Raw genomic sequence first — 14,897 nt, forward strand, 5'->3', positions numbered from 1 at the left:
GAGGTTTGGTCTGGCTGAAGACATAAAACTTAGCGCTTCTGGGAGGTAACCCAGCTTATTTAATTTCTAATGCTTTCTTTATTTCAGTTTGCTTAGGACAAATAAATTAGATAACTCATTGGGGATAATGTCGGTCAAGTTGGGGGAGAGCTTGAACAAAATCAGGTGTTATCATTTCCTTTTCCTTCCACTATGAGTTATTTCTTGCATTTAATATATTAAAAAAATTGAAATAAATTAATCTAGAAAAGAAATAAGAGTAAGTTAGAAAGTATTTGCTAATAAATGTAGTGAGTCACGGAGAAGATTAGCTGGTTAGACTCTTAGTGGCCTAGGTCATTTAAAGACTATTAGCACTTCCAATTGCACATGCACACTAACAAGATAAAGTAGGTGTTAATTGTAAGGCCAATTAAGAATTTGAGTATTATTTAAATTAGATAATTTTTTCTACACTCCAATTGAAGAAATTTGAATTAAGGAAAGAGCTACCTGCCTGAAATAAAATACAAAATACAGAGTAAATGTGGATTGCCCTAAGCCTAGTAACCGGGTCTCTTCACCTAAGTCAAGTGTTGAGATTCGCATCAAACGGTGGTGGGAAGGTCAGGATGCTCAGCAAAAAAAAAAACAGTGTGAAAGCTACCTTAGTTCTTTGTTTAATCTGGGGTGTATAGAAAATTAATCGAACTAAGTTATGAAAAATGATACAATTGGCCTGTACAAGTTAATACTGAAATACTAAGTTAGTTATCACTCACACAAGTGCTATAAAATTTTAAGTGTACTCTAAGAAAGCTCCTAAGTAGACTGACTATCGATTCTAATTCGAAGCTCATTACTTAGTAATACTAGAAAACTTCTTGAATTTCGATCTTAAATTAATTTGCAAAAGAAGGATCTTTTTGGAATATGATCTTATTTTGGTATATTGCTAAGGGACTAGTAATGATTAAGTTGGGGGGTGTGATTTATGTCACAAATTGACATAAAAAGTATCAATTAATATCTAAATTATCTAACTTTATTAAAAAATTGATACTTGTTATTATATTTTACAGAAGAAGAGGTCATCAATAGAAAGAACAAGGAAAGAGGATTCCAACGACACAAATTTTACGCAAAACGGAGTTAAATTGACCCAGAAATTGAAGAATGAAGAAAGAAGACTCAATTGGGTCAAATCAGGTCGAAATTGATCAAAATCAACTGATTTGGTGATCTGGTTAGCCGCCTGATCCACAGCAACAGGCGCCTGGACCATGGACCCATCGGCGCACCATAAACCAGCCAATCAACGAGTCTCGGCTCACCGCATGCATCACGAGCCCGATCTACGCGCGCGGTCCAGGGCTCATGAGGAAAGAGAAGAAGGTCCGAAGGGCAACCTGGTAACTTCACATCACTCGATGGTCCGATCTTCTCTGATCAAGATCCAACGCTCCACATTTTTGCGCCATCGGACGGCCACCATCGCAGCCGGTCAAGATCCAACCGTAATCAAGGTAATTGCAAGAATCAATAAATACTAGGACAACACGGGATCCTTCTGCAGCGCGATCCAACGGACGAAATCTTCCAGCGCCTTGATCGGACGGTCCGCGATGCATCCGACCTGATCCCATCTCTGCAGCACGATCCAACGGCAGCACTTCACCCAGATCGTGATCTGACGGCCCAGAATCGCTTTCGGCTTGATTTATTAGATGAATTGGGTCCTTTAGATGAAGATCGGATGGCTGCAACAATTTCTAGGGTTTCTTGATGGATTTAAGTGCTTTTTGAGCGAGATTTGAGACTCTAAACTTCCTAACAGCCCTCTAAAACCTCTTAGTCCCACATCTAAAGTTTTGAAAACCTTATAACCCCAAATGCCTATAAAAAGCCCCCAAAGGCCCTTGTTTTAATGATTCTGGCCTTCCGATCAAGCTTGTAACCCTAGATAGTGGAGTTTTTAGCTTTCTTCTCAAGCCTCGAGCTTTGAGATTTTTGTAATAAATTTTTTTTATATAAAATCTTATTTTTATGCAATTTTATCTCTTTACATTATGCAATTTATTTTTCTTGCATTTAGGATAGTTTAATTTATGTAATTTAATTTTATGCAATTAGGTTAGTTTAAATTATGCAGTTTAAATTTATGCAATTAGGATAGTTTAATTTATAAAATTTGGGTAGTTTATTTTTCTGCATTTAAATTTTGCAAGTAGATTTAGATCATGTCTAGCTAAGCATCCCTTCTAGGGTTTGCGATGAAGCTAGATCATGAGTAGGGGTTTTACATAGGGTTCTTTCTTTTCTTAGGGTTTATTTTTCTTCCTCTTTTGCCAAAAATTTTTGATGAACTACAATTGGGTCAGAGTCCCTTCATAGTTCATGCTTGATTCAGTGCATAGGAGGAGAAAACCCTAAGGGATCCTAGTTACTACTCCCCTGTAAAGAATCTTGATGGATTATCGTTGGGCCTTAGTCTCTTCATAATCTATGCTTGGGAAAGACAAGAGGAGTAGTCGTTAGGATCAATAAGAAAAATTCTAGGTAGAATTCCCTAATCTAGATCTAGTGGATTCAAAAACCCTAGATCCTTAATCTTATTGTCTTTAGCAAACAACTTTCGATTTTCGATTTTCGTTAAAGCTCGCTTGAGCATAGATTTGAAAATCATTTTTAAACCAAGTCTCTGTGGGATCGATCCGTACTCGCTGGTCGTGCTACTCTGCATACTGTGCGCTTGCAGTTTTATTTACAAATTTTAAGATTTGCACATCATATATGGATAGGGCGTAAGCCAGTACTCTCGCACCTTAGGGTTTGGGGGTGTCCGGCTTATGTTAAATGTTTAATTACGGACAAGCTTGGACCTAGGTCTGACAAGTGTAATTTTATAGGGTATCCAAAAGAGACCAAAGGGTATTACTTCTACCTAATTGATGAGCAAAAAGTGTTTGTCAGCCTTAAGGCAATCTTTTTGGAAAAGGAGTTCTTTAGTGAAGGGACTGTTGCCTCTAAGGTCGAACTTGACGAAGTTTGACAAGTGAAAAAATCGACACAAGATGCTGAACCTGAACCGAATTTGATTAGATCAGATCCGGAGCCCATTGTTCAAGCACCCTTAAGGCGATCTGGTAGAGTACCACGTCAACCGGACAGATACTATGATTTTTTGGTCCAGGATGACGATCCTATCGAACTTGATGAAAACGATGAGGATTCGATCACCTACATGGATGCAATACAGAGACCCGACTCTGAGAAATGGCTAGAAGCCATGAAATCCGAAATGGAGTCTATGAAGGTCAACGATGTGTGGACATTGGTTGACCCACCCGAAGGAGTAAAACCCATAGGGTGTAAGTGGGTCTTCAAGAGGAAGAGAGGCGCAGACGAAAAGGTGAAAATCTATAAAGCCCGTCTGGTTGCCAAGGGATATCATCAACGTTATGGTATAGACTATGACGAGATATTTTCTCCTGTGGCAATGCTCAAATTCATTCAGATTATGCTTGCGATAGCTGCCCATCTGGACTATGAAATCTGACAGATGGATGTGAAGACAGCTTTTCTAAATAGAGAGCTGGATGAAGAGGTGTATATGATACAACCTGAAGGATTCACATCCACAGATGAGTCTAAGGTGTGCAGGCTACAGAGATCCATTTATGGACTTAAGCAGGCATCACAGAATTGGAACATACATTTTGATAAGATGATCAAGACGTATGGCTTCGTTAAGCACGGAGAAGAGCCCTGCATTTATAAGTGGGCTAATGGTCCAGTAGTAGTATTTCTTGTATTGTATGTGGATGACATTCTCTTAATCAGAAATGATGTCCCTGCATTACAGGGAATAAAGATTTAGCTGTCGTCACAGTTCTCCATGAAGGATTTAGGAGAAGCTTCCAACATCCTAGGGATGAGGATCTATAAGGATAGATCTAAAAGGTTGCTTGGTTTATCATAATCCACGTACATTGATACTATGCTGAAGAGGTTCAGCATGGATAATTCCAAGAAAGGCTATCTTCCGATAGGCCATAAAATTTTTCTCTCGAAGAGGGATTGTCCGACAACACCTTAAGAGAGAGAGCGTATGGGTAGAATTTCATATGCTTCGACAGTGGGATCTATCATGTACGCCATGATATGTACACGATCAGATGTGGCATACTCACTAGGGGTAGTGAGTAGATTCCAATCTGATCCAGGAGAGAATCACTGGAAGGTTGTTAAAACCATCCTGAAGTATTTAAGAAATACTAAGGACCAGTGGCTTGTTTATGGTGAATCGAACTTGAGACTTATAGGGTTTACAGACTCTAGTTTCTAGTCTGATCATGATGACAGCAAAAGTGTGTCAGAATTTATTTTTACCTTTAATGGTGGGGCTATCTGCTGGAAAAGTTTCAAGCAGCACACAGTGGCTGATTTAGTTTGCAAGGCAGAGTATGTCGCTGCATCAGATGCTGCCAAAGAAGCGATGTAGCTGAGAAAATTCATCACCGAGCTCGGAGTAGCACCCTCCCTTGTTGGTCCAGTTTTACTCTACTGTGACAGCTCTGGAGCCATTGCTCAGGCGAAGGAACCAAAGGCACACCAGCGGACGAAGCATATTCTGCGCCGCTACCATCTCATCCGAGAATTTATGGATCGAGGTGACGTCGATCTTTAGAAGATCGATGGGAAGGAGAATCTGACCGACCCATTCACTAAAGCCATTGCGGTAAAGGAGTTCGACAACTACAAGTCGAAGATGGGTATTAGATACTGCACCGATTGGCTTTAGGCCAAGTGGGAGATTGTTGGGAATAGTATCCCAAAGCCAATCGTCAGCCTGTTGACGGTTGTGCTCAATTTTTTTGTATATGTATATGAATTATGAATTAATAAAAATTATTTTGGTATTTTTCATCACAAAATATTTCATCTTCTAATGAACTCCTATGTTGTGGTGAAGTCCTTAGGACTATTTAGACTCGACAAAGGAGGATTTATCGTTTAGTCCTTTAATCTATTCGTGACGAAATGATACGTTGTTACCAAGGACGATAACGTTTATCAAGCATAGGTCATTGTGTGCCATATAGGTTGGTTGTCCTCTTAACCAATGAGTGTGGAGACACTGGTATGGCATATAGGTGAGATATAAGGGTACATCTGCACTGAACGTGACCGACTCCGAAGCTATTTCTGCTGTCAAGATTTGCTCCGATGGAATATGGGTATAAATATCCCTCCGACCTGAGACCGCCACGATGACTTGCAAGCAACTCACTGCACTTAGGCACTGGACTACCTGAATTTCTAATTCAGTGACGAAAGGCTGCTGGGTGTAGTCAAGTACTTGACTTGTCGGTGCGTGTGTCAAGATGGGATGACCACTCCAGTTTAGGAGCTGTGTACAGTCGTATTTCAATTTAGTAAAATCTTGACCAGAGTAGTCCTTGTGAGGAGTCACAAGATTGTTTGAGTTGAGCACGATTTGGATGATCTGATCAGGGTTGATAGTTTAACCCTGAGTCGTCCTAAACACAGGGGTCAAAAGGATGAATTATACAGTAACCATATTCATGTAGGTTCTGAGTGTTGCGATTGTGACTATTCGACCTATCTGGACATCGGGTACCATTGCTAGATGGTCACTTCGATTAGTACAGGAATTGGTTCCTGTGCTACCGGCTTAGGTTCGAACCTGTGGGGTCACACACATTAGAGGTTCCTATCTGATCTGATGGCTGATATAGAATCCTACATGTTTGGGACTCAGTGATCGAGAATCAAGATTCTTTGATCACGAGTTCCACACATTATGGGTACCGGGGTCAAGAGTCCCACTAGTTGGAACTTTTTGATCAGGGTTACATATCGATGAATTCTGATGCCCGATTGCCCATCGGATTTGGACTCAGTATTTATGAGAGATTTAACTAGTAATTTGATCATTAATTAACTCAATTTGATTGAGTAATTATTTTTGGATCAAGTCCAATTGAATTGGATTCAGTTGGGTTTGATTCGATTAGGTTAAGAGTTGACCTAATCGTCGAGATGGTTTGGTCCCTGATTTGATCAGGGATTGGGCTTAGTCAATTTCTGATTTGATTAGGATTTTATTGAGCCTAATTAAGTCTAATTTAGTTGGGTTTAAATTAGTCTAATTGGACCTAAATTATTTGGTTCAATTAGGTTGGTTTAAATAATTAAACTACCTTGACCCAATCTCCATGCACCACCTCACTTCTATTGCACCCATTTGAATTCATGAGAAGAAACTTCTCATGAATTATTTCCTCATGCCAAGCCCTCTTCATGCCCCACTTTAATATGCCATATGAATAGATAAGGATGATTGGTTGGCCATTCAAATTCAAAATAAAATTTGAATTTGAATGGGCAATCAATCTTTGCATCTTATCCCTTTTTTTTACGCCCCATTTATTACATAAGAAAAGGTTTCTCATAAAATCACTCCATACACAATTTAAGCCATGCCTCACGCCTTTAGTGGATAAGGGATGAGTTGGTGTCCATTTGAATTCAAAATTTGATTGGAATTTAAATGTGCAATTACTCATCTTTATCCTTTCTTTTGGATAAGACGTTTGACGTGGTTATAAAAGGAGGAGAAGAGTAGGGCATGCAAAAAGAAGATTTTTGGAGAAAAATTCTGGGGCATGAGAAGTCTTGTGCGTGAGAAAGAGTCCAAATCCTTCCAAGAGAAAAAGAAAGAAAAGAAAAGTGGGTGCAAGATTTTCAGTGAGTTCCTTAGAGTTTTAGCTTGGGGTTCGGGAAGTGAGAAAGTGAGCTACGAGTGTTGTGAGCCCACAAAATTTCAGGAAGATCTTCAACATCCTCTCAAGCACATCTGTTGACGATCCAGAGCATCTGAAGAATCGACAGACATCGATCGAAGGAGTTCGATCAACATCGACCGTCAAAAGGGCTCTATAACGAGCTAGCACTCGTGAGGAGTCTTTCAGACCGAGAGCTTCGTGTGGACGATCCGCAGAGGCAAGACACGCTGTGTGGCTGCATCGCGACGATCAGACTCTCCTGATGGTGATCAGATTGCGGCAATCTGCTACCTGCACAAAGGTATTGTGTTCTGAACATATTACAGTAAAGTATTTACTGTTTGAATTTGAAATTCAAATTTAAATGAATGCATGCTATATATCATATTTAGATCCTAGTATAGGATAAATTTATATTAATTAATTAGATTAATTAATATTTTTTCACTGTAAAATCATAATTTTGAAAAAAATTTAAAATTATCATTTTACCCCTGCACTGAATTTTCCCCACAAGGGGAGGGCCGGGGCCAGCCGCCAAGGCTCTGACGCCGGCGGCCAAGGAAAAAAAGGGAGAGAAAGAGAGAAAGAAAGAGAGAGAGGAAGAGGGAGAGGAGGGGCTGGCCAAGGAAAGGGGACCGCAGGGGGCCGCCGTCGGGGTGCGTGGGCCGCCGCCGGCCATCTGTCGCCGACGGCGAAGGAAAAAGAGGGAGAGAGAGAGGAAGAGAGAGAGAGAGGAAGAGGGAGAGGAGGGGGCCGGCCAATGGAAGGGGAGGGCCGGGGCCTGTCGTCGGGGTGCATGGCCCGCCGCTGAGGCATGTGGCCCACCGTCGGCCCTCTGACGCCGGCGGCCAAGGAAAAAGAGGGGCAGAGAGAGAGAGAGGAAGAGGGAGAGGAGGGGCCGGTCAAGGGAAGGGGACCGCGGGGGGTCACCGCCGGGGCCGCCGTCGGGGCGCGTGGGCCGCCGTCGGCCGTCTGTTGCCGGTGGCCAAGAAAAAAGAGGGAGAGAAAGAGGAAGAAAGAGAGAGGAAGAGGGAGAGGAGGGAGCCGGCCAAGGGAAGGGGAGGGTCGGGGCCCACCGCCGGCCCTCTAACACCGGCGGCCAACGAAAAAGAGGGAGAGAGAGAGGAAGAGAGAGAGAAAAGGGAAAGAGAGAGAGGGAGAGAGAGAGAGGAAGAGGAAAGAGAGATGAGACAGCTCACCGCCGTCGGGAGCTCGCCGTCGTGCCATCGGAGAGGAGAAAACGCCGGAGATTGTCAGAGAAGAGGGAGAAGAGAGAGAAGGGAGAAGAGGGAGAAAAGGGAGGAGAGGGAGAAAATACCATTTCCTTTGGCGTTTTCTCCTTTTTTTTTCTTTTTTTAATATTTTTTTAATTTTTTTAATTTCTTTAGTTATTATTATATGATTTTTTTAATAAATAAAATTAATTAAAAATGAGGATAGTAATTTGAATGATAATTTCTTATTGAATTAAAGTTAAATTTTTTTAATTTATAATTATAATTTTTATTTTTTTATCATTTTTTTTTCTTTTATTCACTTCTTTTATGGCATTTTTTTTAGAATTCAAATTAAAATTTTTATATTTTCAAATTATAATTTTAATTTTCTTTCATTTTTATCTTTTTGACATTTTTTAGGTATTTTTTTCCTTTATTTAGAATATTTTTTAAAAAATTAAATTTAAATTAATTTAATTATTTGAAATGATATTTTTTATTTGAATTATAATTAAAATTTTTATTTCTTAAAATTTAAAATTATAAATTTTGTTTTTCAATTAGAATTACAATTCTTATTTTTTTTCAATTCTATTCTTTTCCCTTTTTTCTTTTTTTATGATATTTTTTATTTTTTTACACCAATTTTTTTCTTCTCTTCAGATATTTTTTTAAAAAAATAATTTGAAATGGATAAAGTAATTTGAAATGATATTTTTTATTTTAATTAAATTTAAAATTATTATTTTTTTAAAATTTTAATATATATTTTTTTTCACATTTTTCCTCTTTTTTCACTTTTTTATGGCATTTTTTTCTTTTATCAAAATTGAATTCAAATTAAAAATTTAATTTTTTTATTCTAAAATTATAATTATAAAAATTTTCTATTTTTTATTTTTATAAAAAAAATTAAAATTTTTTTATTTGTTTTGAATATTTTTTAAATAAATTAATTAAAATTTTTAAAGTAATTTGAAATGATATTTTTTAATTAAAATTAAAAATTTTATTTCTTTTAAAATTCAAATTATAATTTTTTATTTTTTTTGATTTTTTTAAATTTTTGACTTTTTTATGGCACTTCTTATTTTTTTAATTTTTTATTTTTTTGAACATCTTTTTTTTTAAAAATTAATTTGAAATGGAGAAAATTTTGAAATGATGTTTTTTATTTGAATTAAAATTAAAATTTTTATTTTTTTAATTTTAAAATTATAATTTTTATTTTTTTCGCATTTCTTTCTCATTTTTTTCTATTATATTTTAAATTTTTAAATTTTTAAGATTTTTATTTAGATATTTTTTAAAAAAATAATTTAAAAGTAAGAAATAATTTAAAATTATTTTTTTATTTGAATTAAAAATTTAAATTTTTATATTTTAAAATTTATTCAAAATTAAAATTTTTATTTATTTATAAATTTTTATTTATAAATTTAAAAATATAATTTTATTTTTTTTATTTTTTATTTTTTTTGAAAAAATTAGAAAACATCATTTTGAATGGCATTTTTAAAAATACCATTCAAAATGATATTTTCTATTTTTTATTTTTTGTTTGAACGATGTCTACGTAGAAAATGGTTTATCAAAATAATATTTTATCATTTTTCATAAATTGATAAATAAATTAAAATTTGAATTATTTATGTAAATAATTTTTTTTTTTTTTGTTTAAGAAAAGAACTAAAAAAAAATGTAGACTCTGGTTACAGATGGATGGAGTACTGAAATCTTTATTTATTTTTAAGTTTCAGTTTATAGGATGATAAATAAACAAATATCAATCATTCCTACTATACGAACTATACGCTTAGAATGATAACCACCGATCAACCATGGAAGTGCAGTAAAGCGGCGATGAAGACAATTAAAGGCATTACGATTTAGGGAGCAAGTTTTGAAAAAAGTGATAACTCAGCACTTTATCCCAACCATTCACGTCAGCTTTATCAATCCTCATCCTAGTTTAACCAAAAGCACACATCCACCGACGAGAAACTTCTCAAGAAAAAGACGTGAACCGGCCACATGTCCAAGATCAGATAGTAACCAATCGCACATAAGAAACTAAGAAAAATCCACTAGAAAGGAGGAAAAGAAGGCAACTTGTGCAGCTTGACTCACGTTAAGAGACACTTGTCTCTTTGATTCCAACGGGATCAAAGAGATGTGCGAGATGAGTGCCATGTGGCACTCCATAATTGGCCCTCTACCTGATAATTGGGTTTCATGTGGCCCCCAATAGCAATAAAAGTGCTTCCAACATCTTACATGCTTAAATAGATCCTTATCCGTGTGCATTTCTCATCAGTATTGTTGTTGGACAGAAAAAAATTGCTCCTATCAGATGCTCCAATTTGGTCGTTGTGGACAAGGGAGTCTTGAAACACAAGTTTTCAGCCTCAAAAAGTTCAAGAAATTTTGAAATGTCTAGCAGAAGGCACAACGGTAATAAGGGATTTTGATTTCAATTAACTGTTACAAGATGGTAGAAATTTGGGGTGGGGAATGTGGATCAGGAAAACAATTTAAGTTCATCAACTAAGCATATACCAAGAACCTCCCATTTCAAGATAAAAGCGCAGAGAACTTATAAACTTGACCAAAATTATGGTAAGATCTGTGAAGCTTAACCTACAAAATACAGACCTGACAGAAACCAACTATTCTTCAGATCAGATGATCCTATCGGTGCCCAGTGATCTACCTCATGAAACATCACAGTGAATAAACTCAAAAGCCAGTATTTTCTCGTCATCACAAATGAGATAAGTCAAAATTATGAATTACAAGATCAAAAATGATAAGTTTGATAAAATTGGAAAACACGAGACTTGGCAAGAAACAATGGGACTATAAATCCACTACTTTCTGCACTTTAGAATCATTCCATGTTAGCTAAATTACAGAAGATGAAATCAGGGAAAAAGAAGGAAAAGGAAAGGAAAGAGTACAGCATTCAATAATCCAGCAAATGGCGGTTCCTTGTAAACTTTTAAACAATTGCGAGTATCCAAAAAATTGGGATACGGAAAAATCAACCCAGACTTGAGCAGGCATATAATGAGAGACTATGCCACCTACGAGGACATACAACATGCAGATTTGGTCCCACTTGGTTGCTCCTGGCCAGGGACACTATCTTAGTTCCTTTTAGTAGGCTTGAGTTCCCGCCGGATTCAGTCTCCTCATTGGCAACAAGAGCCTTCTTGCTAATGATGCGGTAAATCTCAGTGAGGACAGTCAGGAAAGCAGTCTCAACATTAGTTGCCTCGAGTGCAGAGGTCTCCATGAAGCACAGGTTCTCACGCTGCGCAAATTCCTTTGCATCCTCTGTGGGGACGGCACGAAGGGTCCCAAGGTCAGACTTGTTCCCAATGAGCATGATAACAATGTTCTTGTCAGCATGCCCACGTAGTTCATCCAGCCACCTTGCCACATGATCAAATGACTGGCGCTTGGTCATATCATAGACCAGCATCGCCCCCACTGCACCTCGGTAGTATGCACTTGTCACTGCCCGGTACCTAGCACCCATCACCAGCCAGAGCATCAGCATTAGAATTGCCAAAGAACATGAGAGGAAATGGTTCATCCAATGATAATGAACATAATAAGGTAAATAGCTTTTCAAATTAATGGATCTTTGTATTTTCTTAGAATGGACTACACTTCAAAAGATAGCTTCAGAGCAAAACAAGTGACTAGTTTCGATTCTTGGGGATAATTTGATTCTGTTTGCCTAATTTTCTTTCCATGTTTAATTTACAGGATAGCTCGAGGAGTTCATAAGCAAGCTGGATGCATTTCCTTAAGGTTGAAGATTTTGAGCTCCGCAGATAACTCTCATTACGTAGCAGCTTGGTGCTTAAATGTAGTTGTTTTTTTCTTTTTTAAATTCAGATAAAATACTTAAGGAGGCTATAACAAACAAGGAAATCTCAAACTTTGTGGTTGGACCATCATGACAATGTCATAATAAAATCAATGAGAAAGGAATCAACTGAAATTCCATTTTTAGGGCATAAATATCCATTCATAAAATTAAGAAATATTTATAGCAAGGACCTAGGTCTGTCTATACTATATTAAAAAGTATGAACTGAGGTTTTTGGGGCAGTCAAATTTGACCATATCAGAAAATATTTAATCCAATTATGAAACTTAATATTATATAGACTGCCCCCATTTGTAAAGTTGGAACAGTAAATTATCATATTTAAATTTAAAAACAGGCGCATAAAAATACCATTTGAATCACCTTGTTTTCCTCTCTATCTCCTAACTGTCCAAATAGCCATCACTCACTTCTCCAACCATCTCCATGGCACATATCTTCCCATTCATAGCGACCTCCCAAATCCCAAATTATGTTTCCATTTTATGTAAGAAGTGCTTTTATATTCACAAATCTATTTTCTTTTCTATTTAGGCTCACCGAGCAATGCATGTGCCTGAGAACTAGTACAGGTAAAAGACAGGCAAATATAACAAAAAGAAAGATGAGACAGCCAAGGAGTCAATCCATCCAGAAAGGTCATCAAAGATCCAAAGCATTCTCATCACATAGCCAAAATCATGATAGCCAAATTGAGCTAGTTCAACTTCTTCTGCACCTTCACCAAATGGTGCGAATCATGTCACAAACCTTAAAATCTAAAACATTCTTAATGTGATCCAGCCATAATTGATGCAAGGCGACCAAAATTTCATTAGATAGTTTGACCAATATTAAGTGTAATAATGAAAAGGAAACTATTTAAGCCTTTCGAAAAAGATAGCATCAGGCCTTCCTCTCTTCCAATTCTTACTCCAATAAGAGAACCAGTAACAAATCACTAGTTAAACAAAAGTATGAAACTTAATAAGGGAATTTAGGCCAGATATATCCCTGCATAGTCTAAATCTCCATCTGTCGATTTCCAACAGATAGATCTTACTAGGGATTTAAGTGTTGGCACATATCAGCAGGAAGATACTGCATGAAGCCAGTGCCAGCAACGGGCATGGGATTGGTACCAAGTACCAAACAAAAGGTGCAAATCTTTGATTCTCTCCCCGATATGTACATTGGGATAAGATTATGACTCAAGGAGTATAAAAAATCTTATTTATATAGAATATTAAATTAGTGTAGATTTACTCAAGACATTAAAATATAAATTAAAAAAAACCTGTTCATTGAGTTTGATGAAAAATAGTTTAAATTTGAATTTTATCAAAATATGATCGATTTTCCAACTCAAGAATAAGATCCAGATCTCCAGATTAGGTCATAGCTTTTAATACCAGCAAATGTCTTAAATTTCAAAAGCTCAGAGGTTTTATTATATCCTAACAGTGATAATACCTGAAGATTCTGCAAGAGAAGTCTTACATTTTAGTCTCCATTTTGTTTTAGCTTAATATGACAAATTAACCCATCATACTTCAACCAGCAAACATGCCTCGTTCTTTACAAATCTTAATCTCCAAAATATTTGAAGTTAGAAAAGATCACTGTTTATTATGATTTATAGAAATGGAGACCATAAAAATGTCATGAAAAATTCAATTCAGATGCCAAATTTGCTTTTTTTTTTTTAACATAATAAATTGCAATACTAAGAGAGAATTGAACACCAAAGGTACCATTACATATATAATAATTGTGGTGGCATTGATCTTTCCAATAGAAAAGCCTACAATTTCCCAGCGACAATTGACAACAAAAACGCAGAAGCTCAAATCACAGAATCATAAATCTCAGCTAAGAAACAAAAGAAAAGAAAAATAAGACCATCATTTATTACTGATCGATCTAAATATCTGAGTCAGACCCATAACGGAAACAAAGAAGAGACAACAGATTTATTCCAATTAGAAACTCACAAAAGGTTAAACAGGGCCGATAAAGATTTTCAAGTTCAAGAACCCAAATCAACCCTTTTGTAGATCAGACAACAGCAGCTAACCTAGATCCAGAATTCCGAAGAGAAAACCCATCAAACCAAAATAATTATAAAAATATAGATACCCAATTCTACATCAACCAACAACACCTAAACCGGAGACCCAAGAAACTCTGAAAGGAAAAATAATAATGATAATCTAAAACCAAACAGAATTTCCCAAAGGAAAAAAGAAAACCAAGGAAAAAAAAAAAGAGAAAAAGAAGCGACCTACCGTTCTTGTCCGGCAGTGTCCCAAATCTGAGCCTTGACGGTCTTGTGGTCGATGGCGAGGGTGCGTGTCTGGAACTCGACGCCGATGGTGGCCTTGGAATCCAGGCTGAATTCGTTGCGGGCGAAGCGCGCCAGCAGCTGTGATTTCCCGACCGCCGAGTCCCCGATCAGCACCACCTTAAACACATAGTCGATCCTCTGGTTGAATTCCCCGTAAAGATTCGACATCCTCGCTTCCTCTCCTTGCTCTACGACCGACAGGAGATCCGAATCCGATCAGGAGAGATCCAAGAGGAGGTGAAGACCATCTGATATGGATCTCCCTCTCTTTTCTCTGTTCTCTCTTCCACCACTTCTATTTTTATATCCCCTCGCATATATAATACAAGAGAGAGAGCGAGGAGGAGAAATCAAAAGGGCAAAAAAAGGAAGAAGAGAGCGAGGTGCGGTGCGATCATGCGAATGCTTTTGACATGGCAACGCACCCAAGGTCCAACGGCTCCCCTCCTCCGGTCATTTTCCCTTCATCATTAAGATTCTAATACTATACTCCATCATGCCGCCTCCCCAGATCTTCGAAATTTCTCATCATTGTGATTCCAGGAAAAGGGGCCTCACGTATTGTGGTGGACACCAATTCATGCAGATCTATTTATGATGTTAAAAATCTCCAAAACCAAGGACCAGACAAGAAATGTACCATTTGTTTTTAAGGC

General features: G+C 37.2%; 1 protein-coding gene across 1 annotated transcript; it reads right to left on the reverse strand.

The window, feature by feature from the left end:
* Nucleotides 1-10,956: 10,956 nt before the first annotated feature.
* Nucleotides 10,957-14,726, reverse strand: LOC105039470 (ras-related protein RGP1). Its single transcript, XM_010915629.4, is given in 3 exon segments — nucleotides 10,957-11,156; nucleotides 11,159-11,544; nucleotides 14,183-14,726. Coding segments are annotated over 3 exon segments (672 nt in total). The 5' UTR covers nucleotides 14,410-14,726; the 3' UTR covers nucleotides 10,957-11,097.
* Nucleotides 14,727-14,897: the final 171 nt, after the last annotated feature.

This window comes from Elaeis guineensis, chromosome 1 (genome assembly GCF_000442705.2).
Source record: "Elaeis guineensis isolate ETL-2024a chromosome 1, EG11, whole genome shotgun sequence".
In the NCBI taxonomy this organism is placed as follows: Eukaryota; Viridiplantae; Streptophyta; class Magnoliopsida; order Arecales; family Arecaceae; genus Elaeis; species Elaeis guineensis.